This window comes from Crassostrea angulata, chromosome 1 (genome assembly GCF_025612915.1).
Source record: "Crassostrea angulata isolate pt1a10 chromosome 1, ASM2561291v2, whole genome shotgun sequence".
Taxonomy (NCBI): Eukaryota; Metazoa; Mollusca; class Bivalvia; order Ostreida; family Ostreidae; genus Magallana; species Magallana angulata.
The window spans coordinates 14487591-14504971 of record NC_069111.1 but is presented as its reverse complement, the minus strand read 5'-3'; the positions used below and the strand labels follow the sequence as shown (position 1 = coordinate 14504971).

Genomic DNA, 17381 nt, shown 5'->3' with positions numbered 1-17381 from the left:
TGAAACCAGTATGGACGCCACAAAACCATAAAGAGTGGATCTTACAATTAGCTGGTTAGATCTATCTGAAACTTCAGAAATAAAATTTTTAAAAAGATGAAACTAACGTTACCGTTGTGAAATATTAAAGAAACTAATGTAATTTTCTTGGGCAAGTTGTTGATTAGCGTAAAACTGTAATCATTTAATGGTTCCTCGAGCTTGGGATATATTACCGACCCCCTGAACACAAATAAAAAGTTGGCCGAATGAATATAATTATGAACCAATCAGTGTCCACCAAACCACGTGGTTCTCTGTTGTCTTTTTTTTCTCTCGCGTTAGGGAGATGATCGGACGAGCGAAATGACCGTTAATCTCTATTCATGGGTGGGTAATGAATATCCAAAGAAGGTTTTTATAAAATGTATAGCATATCAATCGTAAAGACTGTAAAATGGGAATCATGGTTGCAATTTATTCCGAATTATCTCGATGATTAAAAAAACGTAAACAAACAAGGAGCACATTCACCGGGACTCGTCAGGGACGTATACATTTGTATGTCTATGTTTACGTTTTACAATCCTGTTGCTTTATATGGCTCTTCATTAGTTATAGGCTTTATTTTATATCCATCAAGTTGGTGACAAGCACTTAATTATACTATTCTTCAGTTGTCTTAGCTGAGTGATACATAAATGCATACTTGTACATTTATTTCACATTACTACAGTGTATATATACAGATATACTGATATATGTATTATTGAAGGGTATTTTTCTTTTTGCGGGAGTTTGTCCTTTTCGCTTTGCAAAGACAGTGACATGTATGATAAAGGTTCCTAAAGATCATATATATAAGGAAAAGTTCCTTAGCCTTCCATATCGTTGTGGGAAAGAGGAAATTGAATTAGAAATATTATGGATCTTTAAGTATTATGATGGACATCCTAAAAATTTGGTAGTTCTCTGAATTTCTCATTTTTAGCTCACCTGAGCTAAAAACTCGTGAGCTATTCTGATCACTTTTTGTTCGGCATCCGTCCATCCTTCCATCTGTCTGTCTGTCTGTAAAATTGTTACATTTTCAACTTCTCCTCCAGAACCACTGGGCTGATTTCAACCAAACTTAGCACAAAGCATCCTTAGGTAAAAGGGTTTCAGATTTGTTAAATTGAAAATTTCAAAGGGAGATGAATTAAAATCATTGAAAATTTGTTGGTATTTTTCAAAAATCTTCTTCTCAAAAACCATTTGGCCAGAAAAGCTGAAACTTGTATAAAAGCATCATCGGGTAGTATAGATTCAATTTTGCTCAAATCATGATCCCAAGGGGTAAGGCAGGGATAATCTTTTAAAATCTTCTCAGAATCTGTTCAGCCCAAAAAGCTGAAACTGGTGTGAAAGTATCCTTAGTTAGGGTAGATTCAAGTTTGATAAAATCATGATCCATCCCCAGGGATGGGGCCACAGTGAAAGGTCAAATGTTTACATCAGAATATGAAGAGAAAATCTTTAAAAATCTTCTTTGAAATTGATCAGGCAGAAAATCTGTAGCTTGTGTGGAAGCATCCTCAGGTAGGAAAGATTCAGATTTGTTCAAATCATGATCCCCTGGATATGGTAGGGTCATAATTGGGGGGGGGGTGTCAAATTTTATGTTGGAATATTTATGGAAATTTTCTTCTAAAACACAATTTGCCTACAAAAGCTGTAACTTTTGTCAGTATAGATAGTGTAGATTAAGATTTGTCCAATTCATATTCTTCAAGAGTTAGGGTTTTGCCACAATGGAAAACATCTAAATTATTCACAAAAACTCAAATGTTATTATGCAAGTATTTTGACATATTGTTGATTCTTTAAAATTGTTTAGACTCAGGCCCCTGGAAATTCTTGGGCCTCACATGTGGTTCAAAATTTGATGTAAGTTTATGAATTAATATATGTATAAACAGTTGTTTAAGATCTTCTCAAGAGCTGCAGTGCGCAATATATGATATGACTGTACCATCCTGTTACATAAGGGGCTCAACGATAAGCACAAGAATATGCAGGGGAATTTTTTTTTATACAGGACCTATTATATGACATTATTTAGATATTTTGTATATGACTCTATAAAGCTGATTTTATTTTATCTATTGTTGCTCAAGTGAGCGATGTGGCCCATAGGCAGCTAGTCTAGTCATTCATTTCCAATATATAATTAATGAATTTAATATTTACTGTAATGTTTTATGACCAGAGTAAACTTATCCATTGAAATCATGATCAAGTTTTTCATGTTCATACTTTGACCATCTAAGAAAACTGTAGAATCATAATTGTTCGTTGAGGTCCAATATTGGTGGCATTAGTGGGTAACCCTTGCCTTTGAATTTACATCCCCATGAACGTATATTCAAGCATTTGTTTAGTATTTATTTATGAAAAACAACTTCTTACCAACGAAATTATGTCATCACAAACTAGGCTACTCACAAACATCGACCCCAACGAATAAAAATGATTCCACAATATTTCATATTTTTTGTGAATACTTAATTCTGAGATTCATCCAATTTACATCAAATTGCTAAAATATAACATCACTAATGTCCAATTTTTATCATGGTTTTATTTAATCAATATTTGAAAAATTCAAGCATTTGCTAGACAGTGCCTCTTGTGATTTAATTTGCACGGATATTACATGTTAATTTAACAGTATTACATCATGATTGATGCGGAAATACCTGTTTATGCCTCCATTGTTTGGACCCAAGCAGTGCCCCTGACCCCCCACATGTGTGTGGGTACATAATGACTTTGCTTTTATTAGTCCCCTGCCGGTTTCACCAGAGGGGACTATAGCTTTCCTCTGCGTCTGTCAGTCCGTCTGTCCGTCTGTCCCACTTCAGTTTTCCACACTTTTTTTCTTTATGCGTTTGAGGAATAATATGAAATTTGCTGAACAGCTTCAAAATGTCAAACTACAGATCAAGTTTACACTTTTGTAGCATCTGGTTGACATATTTTCGAGAAAATTAATTTTTTATATTTCAATTTTTTAATGTTCGGGTTCAATATTCTGCATAACAGTGCATTGTTTTCACAATTTCCACAAACCGGTAGGGGATGTGTATATCTCAGAATGCTTGTTTTAATTGTGTGTTTCACACTCTTTATTAGAACTCTCCAGGAGATTTCATAAACAGCAATTAGCAATTGTCTCCATGGAAATTTGTTGATTCAGTGCAAGCAGATCAAACTGGATTCTAGTTGCAGTGTCCTTTTTAATTGGTTATACTTACCAGTATTCCTCTTTATGGTTTAACATAGGTAATTTGCCTGTGTCACAATATGTCGCACATGCAATTTAATTCTATTCATTTTGACGTTATAACTTGTTGGATACACAAAGACTATATTAATTTAAACTTTTTCTGATTGGTTGTTTGTATATATAAAACAGTTAAAGCTTCGCCTCAGGAAATTGACTTGCTCTCGGGGAACTGGAATCTTACTCCCTCAGTGGTATACTGTAATTGTATACTGTACTTACAAAGCTCATAACTGGTATTAAACCATTACCAACATACTGATCATTAAAATCTGTTTATTAATTATAGTTACAAAATTCATTAGATTTTCCAATGAGGTGTGACCTATGGTACAGTAATATTTGTATTATAAGACTTAATACTTATGCTGTATACAGACCCTTTCGCCTGCACCCATGTACCCCCATTGGACAAATCCAAGAATGAGCATTCTAACATAGTGCAAATACGGCTTAACTGTTATAATCTTTTAATTTAATTACTTTCTGTTGGTTACCAGGTAACATGAATGTGATATAATATGGTCAATACAAGCAAGAATTATTATAAATGCATTACATTACAGTATTTACAGTGTTTACAGTATTTGGCGGGGTAATTAATTTGCTTGATATACATTATTATGTTTCTTAATATACCTTTTAGTAAACATACATTTATGGTACATGTATATATTTACACTTTAATATGCAACAAAGTTTTGAATTTTAAATTCTTCTTTCCTCATTCAGTTAAAATATAATCTTGTTGTGAGGGATACAACACAATTAAAAAAACATTAGCACTTACGGTAGTAAAACTCTTTTCTGTCAATATTATTACATGTACCCACCAATACGCACGTCTGTAAACCAACTTTTTCTTGCGTGCAATAAATTAGTCTGAGGTTCATAAGAACCTCGTCATCGCAAATATCTCTCACAGCAAACCGGTCCATAAATGTCTCTGGCATTTCATTTTCCAGATTTAAAATCTACATCTGATTGCAAGAATTAGTTGCTGCAAACCAGTTTATCTCAAAAATTATAAATTGTGAAAGAAAGACATCACGATTAAAAGTTAGTCTAAGTATATACATGTACAAGCTACATGTATTACAGAAGTGTTTCATCATAGGAGGCAAGAGAAGCAAGAATGCATGCCCACAGGTTTCAGATGACGGAAGAATTATTGTCACTATAAATCAATAATGTTTGAATGGAAGTTGCATAATTATTTCCATGTATTTATATAGTCGAGTATGATTGATCTAAGAATTCTATCCACTACCTCTGGAATTACAGGGAGCCAACAGCTACGGTCAGCTGGGGCTTGGAAATCAAGACGATCATCTCTTACCACAGAAAGTTGTCCTCCCTGAAACCTCGGATGGCACCATATTGAACCAGCCAGTGGCCAATAGGATCAAATCAATAACTGGAGGGGGAGGTCACTCCATCATTATTCAGGGTAGGAAATGCCAAATTTTAGTCGCAGGTTTGCGAGGTATTTTAAAATGGAATATGTATAGGGGCCAATTTACGTGGATTGTCAATTTTTCAAAGAAAATTCATGGTTGAGTAGTTTGGTGGTTTTACTTATATATGTAATAATTGAATTTGAAAAATAATGTGTTTCATAATTTGTTTAATTTTTTTCGTGAGATTAGGACCCATGAAATCCACTGGAATTGAGTAATCATGAATGAGGATCATTCTGAAGACTCTTCGCACAGTTTTAATCATTATCATTCTTGTATTCTGTTGTTTACAATGCAAAATCCTTGTAGACTTTTAATATTTGGTTGTGTATTGATACCTGTAGCGATGGGGGGGGGGGGGGGGGGGGGGTTCAAAACAGAAAAACTAGACTTTTCATTCTATCGAAAGAATGTAGTTTTGGCGCAAATGTATTGATGATTTTAGAAATTTTAAGCAAAAGTTGTAGAAACAGAAACTTGGGACAGAGTATAGCCCAAAATTATATATGACAACCTAAACTATCCTGATAAGATAACGGTTATGTTTTCATTTCATACTGGGATAGGCCCAGAGTAAAAAACATATCAATTTTTAGAAGTAGCTATGTTTTCATTGATTGTTACCCAAGTTTTCAAAAAAAAAAAAAGAAAAAAAGTCAGTTTTCAGAATTACTCGTTAAATGTATAGTACTTTTTTGAAATTAGAGATGAAGTGTTGCCATTTTTTCAGATGATGGAAGTTTATTTACATGTGGAAACAACTGTAATGGCCAGCTTGGTTTGAATCACTACAATAATATAGCCGCATTCACACGAGTGAATCTGCCAGCAGTCATTCTCCAAGCCTCTGCTGGATGGGATTTTACAGTTGTTCTCTCAGGTAAAGGATATAGATACTGTGGTTTTATTGATATACTGGGTATCAAGTTTCGTGGATAAAGTGAAAATCATAGATTCAAATCAAGGATACGTAAGTAAATTCTGATCCTATCAATACAAAATGTTAGTAAAAATTGTACTTCAATGAACATTAAAATTTGTGGATCAACTTATAATGGCAATCCAAGAAAACTGGTATTCAACCAATATTGATGAAACCAGTACAGTATCAAGTTCTGCCAACATTTTTGGCGTATTGAGGTTTTCATAGTTTTTTAAATTTTTTTTTAAATTTTGTGTTTGTCCTTAGGTGCTTTATATCAATTTTGAATTTGAACTTTTTTAATGAGAGTTAATAACATGATTCATTAACATCAGGTTATGTAAAAAGTTTATTATCTGATTATTGGCAAAATTCAATAGCAAATTTGATTCCAACTTAGTTCTGGTTTTATTTATGGAACTGAATCTGATATTCAACTAAAACTACCATAATGTTTTATAAATCAATAGCTACTATCTTGACTTTAGTGACATAAGTTTGAACCTTACGTAAAAGAAATAATAATGACCCTTTGGTTTTTTTTATATGTAGTGGACTTGCATTTAATTTGCAAAACCTGATTTGGTTGCAATGCAAACTGATAACTTGCAGTTTTTAGTCCCGCTGGGACTTACTGCAAACTGAATGCAGTTTTCAGTTCATTCAGGTAACCATAACATCCCTTCTTTTCTAGGTTGGGCTGTTTTAATGCATGGGGCTTTTTATTCACAGACAGGGGAGAAGTATTTGCATTTGGCTCCAATGAATTTGGACAACTTGGTTTTCATCCTAAAGAGCTGCAGAAATCCACCGTACCTGTAGGTAGGATTGATCATACAGAAATTAATGTCCCTTCATTCCAATACTGATAATGGTCATCAAACCCAACAACCTGACTAATACGCAAAAAAAAAGTATATCTTTAAACAATAAAATGCTTTCCTTTCGTGATTCATGTGGATATGAACGTAGCTAGGATTGCAGAGAAAATATGTAACCAACTAATGCATGTAATGATATGACCCCCCCCCTCCAACCCCCACCCCAAAACAATACAACAGTATATTTTTAATGTATGAAAAGGTAACCATGGTAACTAGTCTAAGGTGAGTCAGTGGAAGTCTGTTGTTAAGTCTGTGTTTTCAATACAGCTTTAGTTTAAAAAAAAATCCACCTCAAGTCAACAGCAAAAGTATAAAGAAAACATAAATGAACAATGTAAAAACAATTCATTATCGCTACTTAAGTTAATGAATGACATTAATTAAGCTAAATGATTCATCTAAAAGTAGCTTTTAAAAGTTGAAAGAGTGAGTATATTCTTACGCTAGGTTTTTTTGCTAGATTGCATTGATTGCTTCCTTAATTTATCTTGCCCCGAATGTCATGATCAATCAATTTTCATTAGAAATAGTGGAAAAAACTTAGTATATGTAAAGGTATCAATTTTTACCCATCATTTGTATAGAGTACGTGTGAAATTGGCCATACCCGAATGGAATGGAAAGAATTTTCTTGTTGTAAACAATTTTAAAAGATAAAAGTGATAATTAAAGTGGCAAATGAATGCTAACTTTGAATTGTAAGTGTGATATGTGACATCTGTCTCTGTAAAATTTTCATGTTATTAAATGACTTCTTTTCCTGAACCATATAGTGGGCTAATTTTAACCAAACTTGGCAAAAAGCATCACTAGGTGAAGGAGGCTTAAGTTTATTAAAATGAGGGACTGAGTTCTTTTTCAAAGGGAGATAAATGAGAATTTTCAAAAAATTGTTGGCTTCTTAAAAAATCTACTTCACAAAAACTAGCCAGAAATGCTGAAACTTGCATGGAAGCATCCTTAGGTAGTGTAGATTCAACTTTGTTCAGATTATGATCTCCAAGGATAGAGTGGGGCTTGAATGGGGGGGGGAGGGGGTTGAATTTTTATATGGAAATGAATAGAAAAAAGTCGATCAAAATCTCTTTCTCCAAAACCAGTTGGCCAGAAAAGCTTTACCCCCTTATTGCCACCTTTCGATGCATAAGCCATATCCTTAACACTTTACCCTGGGCTACCCTTAGACTGTTTTCAGATGAGTTTAAAACAGCTGGTGTGTGTTTTTGAATTGACTTATTACAGGTCTTTAATTAACAAATCAAATGTATGGAAAATTAAGTATGTGTTGACTTATTTTAAAAAAATTTAATTTACCGTTGTATTCATGTATTAAAGGGTTGCAGGTAATTCGGCTAATGCACGCCTTGTGTTCTGTTTTTAACCGGGTTTTCCAACGGAAAAATCCGGTTATTAAAATGGTGAAAATGGCAGGTGGGTGGGCGGCTGCCAAATGCGTATCCTCATTGTATGGATAACTCCTCCTACAGTTTTCAAGATAGGAAGTTGTTCTTTTGCAGATCAATTGTACATATATCAGAGGTGTGCATATTGCTAGGATTTTGATTTCCGATAAGTTGTGAAAAAAATACCAGCTTTTGAACTTAGTCATTTTTTGGCAAAATATTGCATATAGGATACCGTCATTGTACAGATAACTCCTCCTTCAGTTTTCAAGATAAGAAGTTGTTCTTTTGCAGATTAATTGTACCTTGATTTCTGATTATTTATGAAAAAAAATACCAGCTTTCGAACTTAGTCATTTTTTAGCAAAATATTGCATATAGGGTACTCATTTTTTAGCAAAATATTGCATATAGGGTACTCCATTTCTCTGGATATGGGTTGACATTGATTATGGATACAGTTCACATAAAAGAAAACCCGGTTTGCTGTCACATTGACAGCTTTTCACTTGTCTGTAATTACATAGATTTTTCCACAAAATTTTGCATGAATTTTACAATGTTCTGGCTTTCATCATTCACTACTAATAATAAGTCTAGAAAATTTTGACTCTAAACTTGCTTATAAACAAATATTGAAAACATGTGCGATGTCCGCATCATAATCCGCCATCTTTTATTAGCTCACCTGAGCTGAAAACTTAAGTGAGCTTTTCTGATCAAAATTTGTCCCTTGTCTGTCGTCGTTGGCTTTGTTGTTGTTGTACACTTCTGACATTTTCATCTTCTTCTCCAGAACCACTGGGCAAATTTCAACCAAAGCATCAATGGGTGAAGGGGATTCAATTTTGTTTAAAAAAGAGCCACACCTTCTTTAAAGGGGAGATAATTTAGAATAATTAAATTTGTTGGTATTTATCAAAAATCTTCTTCTCAAAAACTATTAGGAGAGAAAATTGTAACTTGTCTGGAAGCATCCTCAGGTAGTGTAGATTCAATTTTGTTCAAAACATGGTCCTTGGGGGTAGGATGGGGCCACAATGGGGGGGGGGATGGACTTTTACAAATGAATGTATAGAGAAAATCTTTAAAAATCTTTTTCTCAAAAACCATTCGGCCAGAAAAGCTTAAACTTGTGTGTAGGCATCCTCAGGTAGTGTAGATTCAAAATTGTTCAGGTCATAGTCCCTGGGGATAGGATTGGGCTGCAATGGGGGGATGAATTTTCACAAAGGAATGTATAGAAAAAAATCTTTGAAAATCTTCTTCTTTAAAAATAATTGGCAAGGAAAGCTCGAATTGGAGTGGAAGCATCCTCAGATAGTGTAAATTCAAGTTGTTTAAATCATGGTCCCTGGGGGCCGGGTGGGGTCACAATAGGGGGATTGATTTTTACATTGGAATTTACACAGAAAATCTTTAAAAATATTCTTCTTAAAAACTATTTGGTCAGAAAAACTCAAACTTATGTGGAGGCATCCACAACTGGAGTAGATTCAAGTTTGATTAAATTCTGGTCCATGGAGGTAGGGCTGGGCTATATTGGGGGAATGAATTTTTACATGGGAATATATAGAGAAAATCTTAAAAATATTCTGGGAAAGTTTTCAGTCCAAAAAGCAGTAACTTGTGTGAAAGCATGGGTTGTGCAGATTAAAGTTTGATCAAACCATGATTCCCTAGAGAAAAGTGTGGCCACAAAATGGGGGGGGGGGGTTATATAGGAATAGAGGAAAACAAAAGGGGCTTGGTATTTACTATAAAATTATGTGGATAAAAATCAGTAGATTTTTAAAAAATTTTGATCAAGATCTACTGTATCTAGTTGTGAAGATATTTTGATTTTGATACTATAATGCTTATTTGATCATAGTTAAGGCTTTTGTTGCTCAGGTGAGTGATGTGGCCCCTGGGCCTCTTGTTATTGTTAGTGGTGCATCCCGCCACCTACACTGGTAAATCACATGATATCTTTACTTACAGACCCTGAAACGTACTACTACACCAAAAAAGCGTGCGACTTTCGTGCGAGAAACGTTTCGTGTAAACCGTGTAGCGTTTCGTGTAAACCGTTTAGCGTTTCGTGTGAATCGTGAAGCGTTTCGTGTAAACCGTTTAGCGTTTCGGGCAAAGCGTGCAGCGTTTCGGGCAAAGCGTGTAAATCGTTTCGGGCAAAGCGTGCGAGAACCGTGTGAAACGTTCATCAGATTTCATTCGGAACTCTCTGAAAATTTAATTGTTTTAAAATAGCGCTCGTGTTAAACATTACTTTAAACTGATTGGCAAAACTCCTTTGAGATATTCTCATGAAAAAAATTTATAAGAAATGATATACTTATCTTTTTACAAAATTGAAATAATTTTTAACAAACAAAAGAAAAGTACGCGTATTGAAAGAAGACTAGTTACTGAAACTATTCGGCTGTGTACAACCAGTGCACATAACCTCGGACATCGGGTAAGACCTGCACCTGGCTGAACCTGTCAATCAAACTCTGTGTATTCGTTTTCATTGGATGGTCACGCGTCTCTTTTTTTTGTCAATAGCCAATAGAAATTTAATGACTTCAAGGTAGTCGGAATCAGTATTTGTTGATGCACACAATGTCAATGATCGATTATTTACATGTAACATTAATTTGAACAAAATTAAATGTAAACATAGAAAGAAAATATACCGTTCATTTCTATGAAATGCGGGAAGTAAATTCTTTTGAATCCCGATTAAAAATATTTCTACAAGTTATTATTTTAATTATTTAAACACTGATAACGGAAAACAACAAGTAATTAACACACTGAAATTTTCCTAAAATGTACACATGCAATTAATTATTATGGGAATCTATATGCATGGTACTTAATTCAAATAGATTATGATAGATATATTCTACGCCGTTATGCGGGGTGCCGGTAATGTAAACGAATATTACGACAAAAATCTAAATCATTTTTTATTTTTTGTTCTTTTCGAAATCCGAAATAGAAATGACAACTTTCTTTATTGTTTAATCTATTGATTTTTCTCTGTGATATTATTTACGGAACATTTATTTACGCGAATGATTCGACATAAAAAAAATTAGTCGGTTGTTTTATAGCATTTTTCTAACTTATGTGACTAATTAGATTTTACATAACTTTCAAAATTGTCAATGTAAATAATAACAGGTTTATTTACAGTAAGTATTTTTACATCGTATTCTCTAAAACCAATAAAAATATTAATGTGAGAAGAAAAAACAAATCCCGCCGAATACTGGAAAACCAAATTATCAATGTAAATAATCACAGGTTTATTTACAGTTAGTATTTTTACATTGTATTCTCTGAAACCAATAAAAATATTAATGTGAGAAGAAAAAACAAATCCCGTTGAATACTGAAAAAACCGATATCAGTTTGTAATCATACGGATTTTATTTTTGGTATTGAATATTGTGTTACGGTAACTTTTTTCTCTGAAATATTTATTATTTACGGTACTAATAAGAATCATCGATATTTCTTTGAGCAATAAATATATTTATAGAAGTATTATTTTTGGCTAATTCTGTGAATAAATAATTTTTTGCTTTAAATATAAGTACCAAATTAATTAAATCAATCAATTCAATACCTATGTACATATATGTTTCTAATATCAGTTTTTCTATTATTTCGTGTTTTCTTAAAATTAATTCTTACTAACAGAGTCAGGGTAAAAATCCGAGAGGACCCGAATCGATCAGGATAAAAGCGTGTCAAAAGCGTGTGAAAAGCGAGCAAATCGTTTCGTGCGAGAATCGGTTCGTGTAAACCGTTCAGCGTTTCGTGTAAATCGTTTAGCGTTTCGGGCAAAGCGTGCAGCGTTTCGTGTAAACCGTTCAGCGTTTCGTGTGAACCGTTTAGCGAGCGTGTAGCGAGCGTGCAGCGAGCGTGTGGTGTAGTAGTACGTTTCAGGGTCTGTAGAATTAGTGAACAATCATCTGAATACATGTCGAGGTATATACAAGTCAATGTTTATTGCAAACAACAGGTGTTGAGAGGTCTACATTAGTGCTGTATATAGGGTGCTTCAAAAGTCGTCATTGAGGATATGGCCAGGGTCGTCAAAATGCATCACTGGGGGTTAAAGGATGAAAACCTCTAAGGGGAAAAGAGTTAAACTTGTGTGGCAGCATCCTTAGGTTATGTAGATTCAAGTTTGTACAACTCATGATCCCCTGGTAGGGGAAGGGTTGGGCCAAAATTGAGGGGGTGACTTCTTTTTTTTACATAGAAATAAATAGAGGAAAATTCCGATAAATCCTTTCACAAAAACAATTGGGCCAAAAAGAATTAACCTTGTGTGTAAGCATTCTCAGGTAGTGTATATTTGAGTTTATCAAGTTCACAATCCTTGGACATTGGGTAGGGTCACTATGGGGGCTTCAATTATTCAAAGGAATAAATAGAGAAAAATCTTTCAAAATCTTCATCTCAAAAGCTGAACAAGGAAAGGAGCTCATTCTTGAACATGGAGAAAAAAAATCAAAAATCTTTTTACCAAATTTTGACTAAATTGTCCAGATATTTTGTACCGTAATGTATCGTGTATAATACGCACTCGTGTATAATGTTTACCGATAATTTTATAACCCAAGCGCATTACTGTAATAGCATGATTGGAACACAGTCCAAGCGATATTAGAGTCAAAGTTCTTACAATTTTTCTTAAAAGGGAATGAATGATTTACATGGGTAGTATCAAATATCATTTCACACTTCGTAATGAGTTTCTTATACAACAGCGGAGACGTTAAAGATCATCATATGTAGACTCGGCGCGTGGTCAATGTTTGTTTAACAATTTCCGGTGTCAGAAGCATGCACCTGTCTTGTGTCGGACTTCACAGGGTGTTTTTAAGTGCTGATTTTATTAAACTTGATTACTACTTGTCCATTTATGCAGTAAAACGTTATTGCTTTACATATAATAGTGTTGAGAGAGGATAAGTATTTCAATACATGGAAATAAAACTAAGAATAAGGTATTTCTGATGCAGTAAATTTAGTATACACTCATACAACTTGCATAACATGCTATATCGGCAGTCACTACTCGCATGGTATCAAGAATCACGGCTTGAAAAAATGGGGTAAAATTTTAGTCCTATGTACAACACACACCCCCCACTTTTGATCCAATTTTGGCTGAAAAAAAGTGTGTGTTATACACGCGACATTACGGTATTTGATACCATAAGGTGATTTGAGTTCTGGTTATTGTTGCTCAGGTAAGGTGAGCGATGTTGCCACTTGGCCTCTGTTTAGAATTCACTTGAGATACTACATTAAATTTTAATAATATCAGTAATAATTTTCAGTTAAATCAAATATTTTTAATGAAGATTTACGAATAAATCTCTTTTCTCTCAAGGTAAAGGTGACTTTGCCAGCTGTGAATGGAAATATAGTGGACATAGCTACCGGTCTCCGTCATACGGCAGTCTTAACAGGTATGTGTCCTTCACATTGTTGTTATACTGGACTTATGAATGCAACTTTTGTCTGACATTAGACTATTCAATCTGTCCTCTAATAGTTTACAGCAAAACTAGATTATAAAAAAACCCACATTTTATTTTTTTAAGCTGGAACAATACTGGTTAATATACATGTGCGAAGGAAAAGAAAATGTCCTTTATCTGTGACAATCCTCAGCCAATCCTTGTGTGACGTTTTCAAGTTCATATCATTTAAAATGCTCCAGAATATACATTTAAATTAATCCTTTATTAACAGAGATGTCCTGCTCTTCTTCCCTACTAACTACCTCTTTAGTAGAAAACTTGTGATTATCTGCTAAGTAATGAGAATATCATGCTGTGGGTCCATCATGAGTTCTGGCAATTCACATTTGACCTTTCAGAGAATCCATACCTGTTAACCTTTCAAAGCTGCTATGAGGGAGAATCTCCCCCATAACAACTTGGCTAAGGGGGAGATTTGGCATAAACGACGTTTTTTCACGTGAAATGCAAATATATATTTAAAAAACTGTTATATACCTTATTTTACCATTGTTCTTAATGCACTTACAATCATTTTAAATTTTATTATTTCTATGACTACTAGTGTGCAATTACAACTTGTGTTGCTGTACATGTTCAGAAAACTATTTTTTTTGTTTGCATGGTACAATACAAGAAGTCAATACTGCCACTTTTTAGCTCACCTGAACCGAAGGTTCAAGTGAGCTTTTCTGATCACCCGTTGTCCGTCGTCCGTCCGTCCGTCTGTCTGTCCGTCCGTCTGTAAACTTTTCACATTTTCAACTTCTTCTCCAAAACCACTCATCCAATTTTAACGAAATTTGGCAGAAAGCATTATTATATTAAGGAGATTATAAATTGTAAAATTCAAAGGGCAATCCCTTTTTAAACGAGAAATAATCATGAAACTGTGAAAAAAGGGGGGGGGTATCTTTTAAAATCTTCTTCTCAAGAACCGCTGCTACAATATTACCAATATTTATATGACAACTTCTATATATAAGGCAGATTCTAAATTGTAAAAATGGTGACCCTCAGTCTAATACTGGGACCCTTAGAAGGGTTCAAACTATGTGTTGTAAGCGTGTTCTGATCGTGTGTTCATTTATATAAGATCGGGCTCGTTATTCGGAATTACGAAACGGAAGCTCTTTGTTTGTACTAACTAACCGCCATTTTGAAGAAGATTTCAGACGTCAATTTTGACAAAAGAAAAGTTTGTGATTTGCCGGTTTAACTATAAAAGTAACGTTTTTAACGAAGAATGATATAAAGAATATTTTATGAAATAGTGGTAAATCGTACTTCCGAATTCAGCTCTACAGTAAACTATCAGCATAATCACCATGCCATTTGTTTTTACACCGCGTTTCCAAGATTCTTTTTTTTTTATACTTACAGCTATTTAATTTGTCATCGATTATTGGAATAATTGTTGCGTAATTTAATTGTAAAGTTTACCGATCGAATCAAACAAGTGCAACCACGACCTTGGTAAATATGAATGGTACTGATATCGGAGAACAATGTTACTACGATTTGTTTTTGCAATGAAAGATTAAAATCGGGGTTAGATGTTCTACAGACGTTTATATCATGTTGATGCTACATTTTGACAAGCATAAAATGAAATAAAAGAAATTGTTTTTGTTTTTCAATGTTTTGTTTATTAATAATAATTAGTTTGCATGACTGTATTGCATTTGGAGTAAACATAATTTTAATTTTAAGCTGTGATAGCAGTCTAACAATTTTTACGATAAATTGGCAGGCCAATCAACATCAAAATTGTTAGACTGATTTTTATGGACCCTTATTTGTAAAATATGAACTATAAAGAACAATATTTATTGTTATATTACTGGCGTGCGACCAGTTCTCGCCGAGTACCATTTCTCGCCGGGACATTGTGGCGTCATTTTATCAACACATAAAATTATATACGAAAACTGACGTCACAATATACTGGCGAGAAATGGTACTCGGCGAGAAATGGTCGCACTCCAGTAAGGTTCTCGGACACTGCTAAGGCAAGAAAAACAAATATGTGTGTTTCCTATTTCATCAGATTTTAAAATAGGGTAGGTAGTTTTTTTTTATGAGCTTTTCAGTTTTCCCCTTTCCTAGCATATGATTTTTATATACATTAATAAAATGTATTTTACAGGTGGAGCAATTGTGAATAGTGACAACATGCGAAAGATAAAATTGTTATTATCTTCTTTTTATATATTGTTTAATATATGGCAAAATCTTGAAATATATGAGTTTTACAATATTTATTAAGAGTTCACATCATAATAAACCCTTTCGAAAAAAAATGATGCAAGGACTATTGTTCAGGTGAGCGATTTGTGGCCCATGGGCCTCTTGTTATATTAAGTCTTCTTATTGTTCAGTAATGAACCATTACTGCATGCTGACATCTAGGGTAAACACAGAAAATTTATCTTGCCTATTTTGAATTTGCAGTGAAACCCAGTTAAGAAAATACCAGAAAATAATATTCATTAAAATTATTTTTGGCATTATATATAGGATAGATTTTTAATTCACAAAACAACATGTATTTCTCCAGTATCATTTAAAAATGACCTAGCTCTGTTGTAATGTCTATAGCATCCCTGTAATTCATAGTACCGGTATTATAAACTTTAAAAACTCTTTTGAAATGCTTTTACACTTTTTCCTCGAGCTTCACTTTATTGGTAGCTTGTATAAACACTCAGTGTTCCAAACTCACTTTGATTTTTACGGACCGTGCTGGCCAGACAGAATTAGTCACGACTCACTGCACGTGGCTTGGGTGCTTTACCTGTGCACCACTGGCTGTTATTGTTTTCTTTGGTGTTACAGAGTAAAATCAAGATGTTTAAAGCTTTCTCTTATTTTTTTATAAGGCAATCAATCTAATTTCCAAACACATTCTGTACAAATATATGATCTTAAAGAAATTCTCAGACATTTTACTAGTACATGTGTCTACAGATTTCGTTGCCTCTAAAATTCATTTAAACACCAAAACAACACCCCCAAGGTGCAGTACCATGGTTTGTTTACATGTAAAAATGGTGACTCTTGATTTGCAGGTGAACATAACATATTTCACATTCAGTGGTCTTTAAGCGTGTTTGAGAGAAAGGCTGAGGCAAGTTAAGCAATGAAATCTATAATAAATTGTTTGAAGAATTTTATTGTAAATATATTAAGTATTTTCACAAAATAAGCCAGGAAATATTAGGTTAATCAGTTCAAAACTAGTGCAGTTAATACATGTACTTGACGTGTAAATGTGGTGGCTCTGGTGAGTTATGTAGCCCATGGGCCTCTTGCTTATATTTATACATCTTAAGTTTTATTATTAGGTCTTGGATGTCCTAAGATTGAATGTGTCTAGATAATAACAAAAAATATCAAGTGAGCCTAAAGTTGTTTTAAAAAAATGTGTGATTACAATTTTTGTTAGCAGTCACCATTCAGTTAGAATTAATTTTACTAATTAAATAACGTTAAAAATACCAATGTGATGTCGACCAATGAATTACAAAATTTTTCCATCTTAGCCATCTGTGATTTATGACAAAACAAAAGTTCTTGTTTTAAAATGATTTATGTATGATAGCATACAGGGAATAAATAAAAATTAATTAAACATTCCAGATCCTGATCTTTCTGCTTTGAATTATGCAATCAAGATGGTATACACCTGGCCTAGAGGCCATAAATCTTATACTATTTCACTTTTAATTAGATCTTTGCCTACATATTCTTAGACTATTTGTTAATGTGAGACTTTATCAAATCCAAAGTGAGCTCATCTAAGTTTTATAGCGCCAGAGCCTGCTAAAATATTAATCAAGGCAAAATTAACTTGGGTATCGTGGTTTCA

The 17381-nt window shown here is 33.7% G+C and overlaps 1 protein-coding gene across 2 annotated transcripts in view; it reads left to right on the top strand.

The window, feature by feature from the left end:
- Window positions 1-266: 266 nt before the first annotated feature.
- Window positions 267-17381, top strand: part of LOC128181797 (secretion-regulating guanine nucleotide exchange factor-like) — a 36856-nt gene continuing 19741 nt past the window's right edge. Inside the window, exons 1-5 of one of the 2 annotated variants that reach the window (XM_052850332.1) lie at window positions 267-369; window positions 4592-4757; window positions 5498-5647; window positions 6422-6507; window positions 13378-13456. In XM_052850332.1, coding sequence (XP_052706292.1) covers window positions 346-369; window positions 4592-4757; window positions 5498-5647; window positions 6422-6507; window positions 13378-13456 — 505 coding nt within the window. In that variant the 5' untranslated portion in view covers window positions 267-345. Of the gene's footprint in view, window positions 370-4591; window positions 4758-5497; window positions 5648-6421; window positions 6512-13377; window positions 13457-17381 lie in introns of both variants that reach the window. The other variant, XM_052850341.1, reaches the window with a different exon arrangement.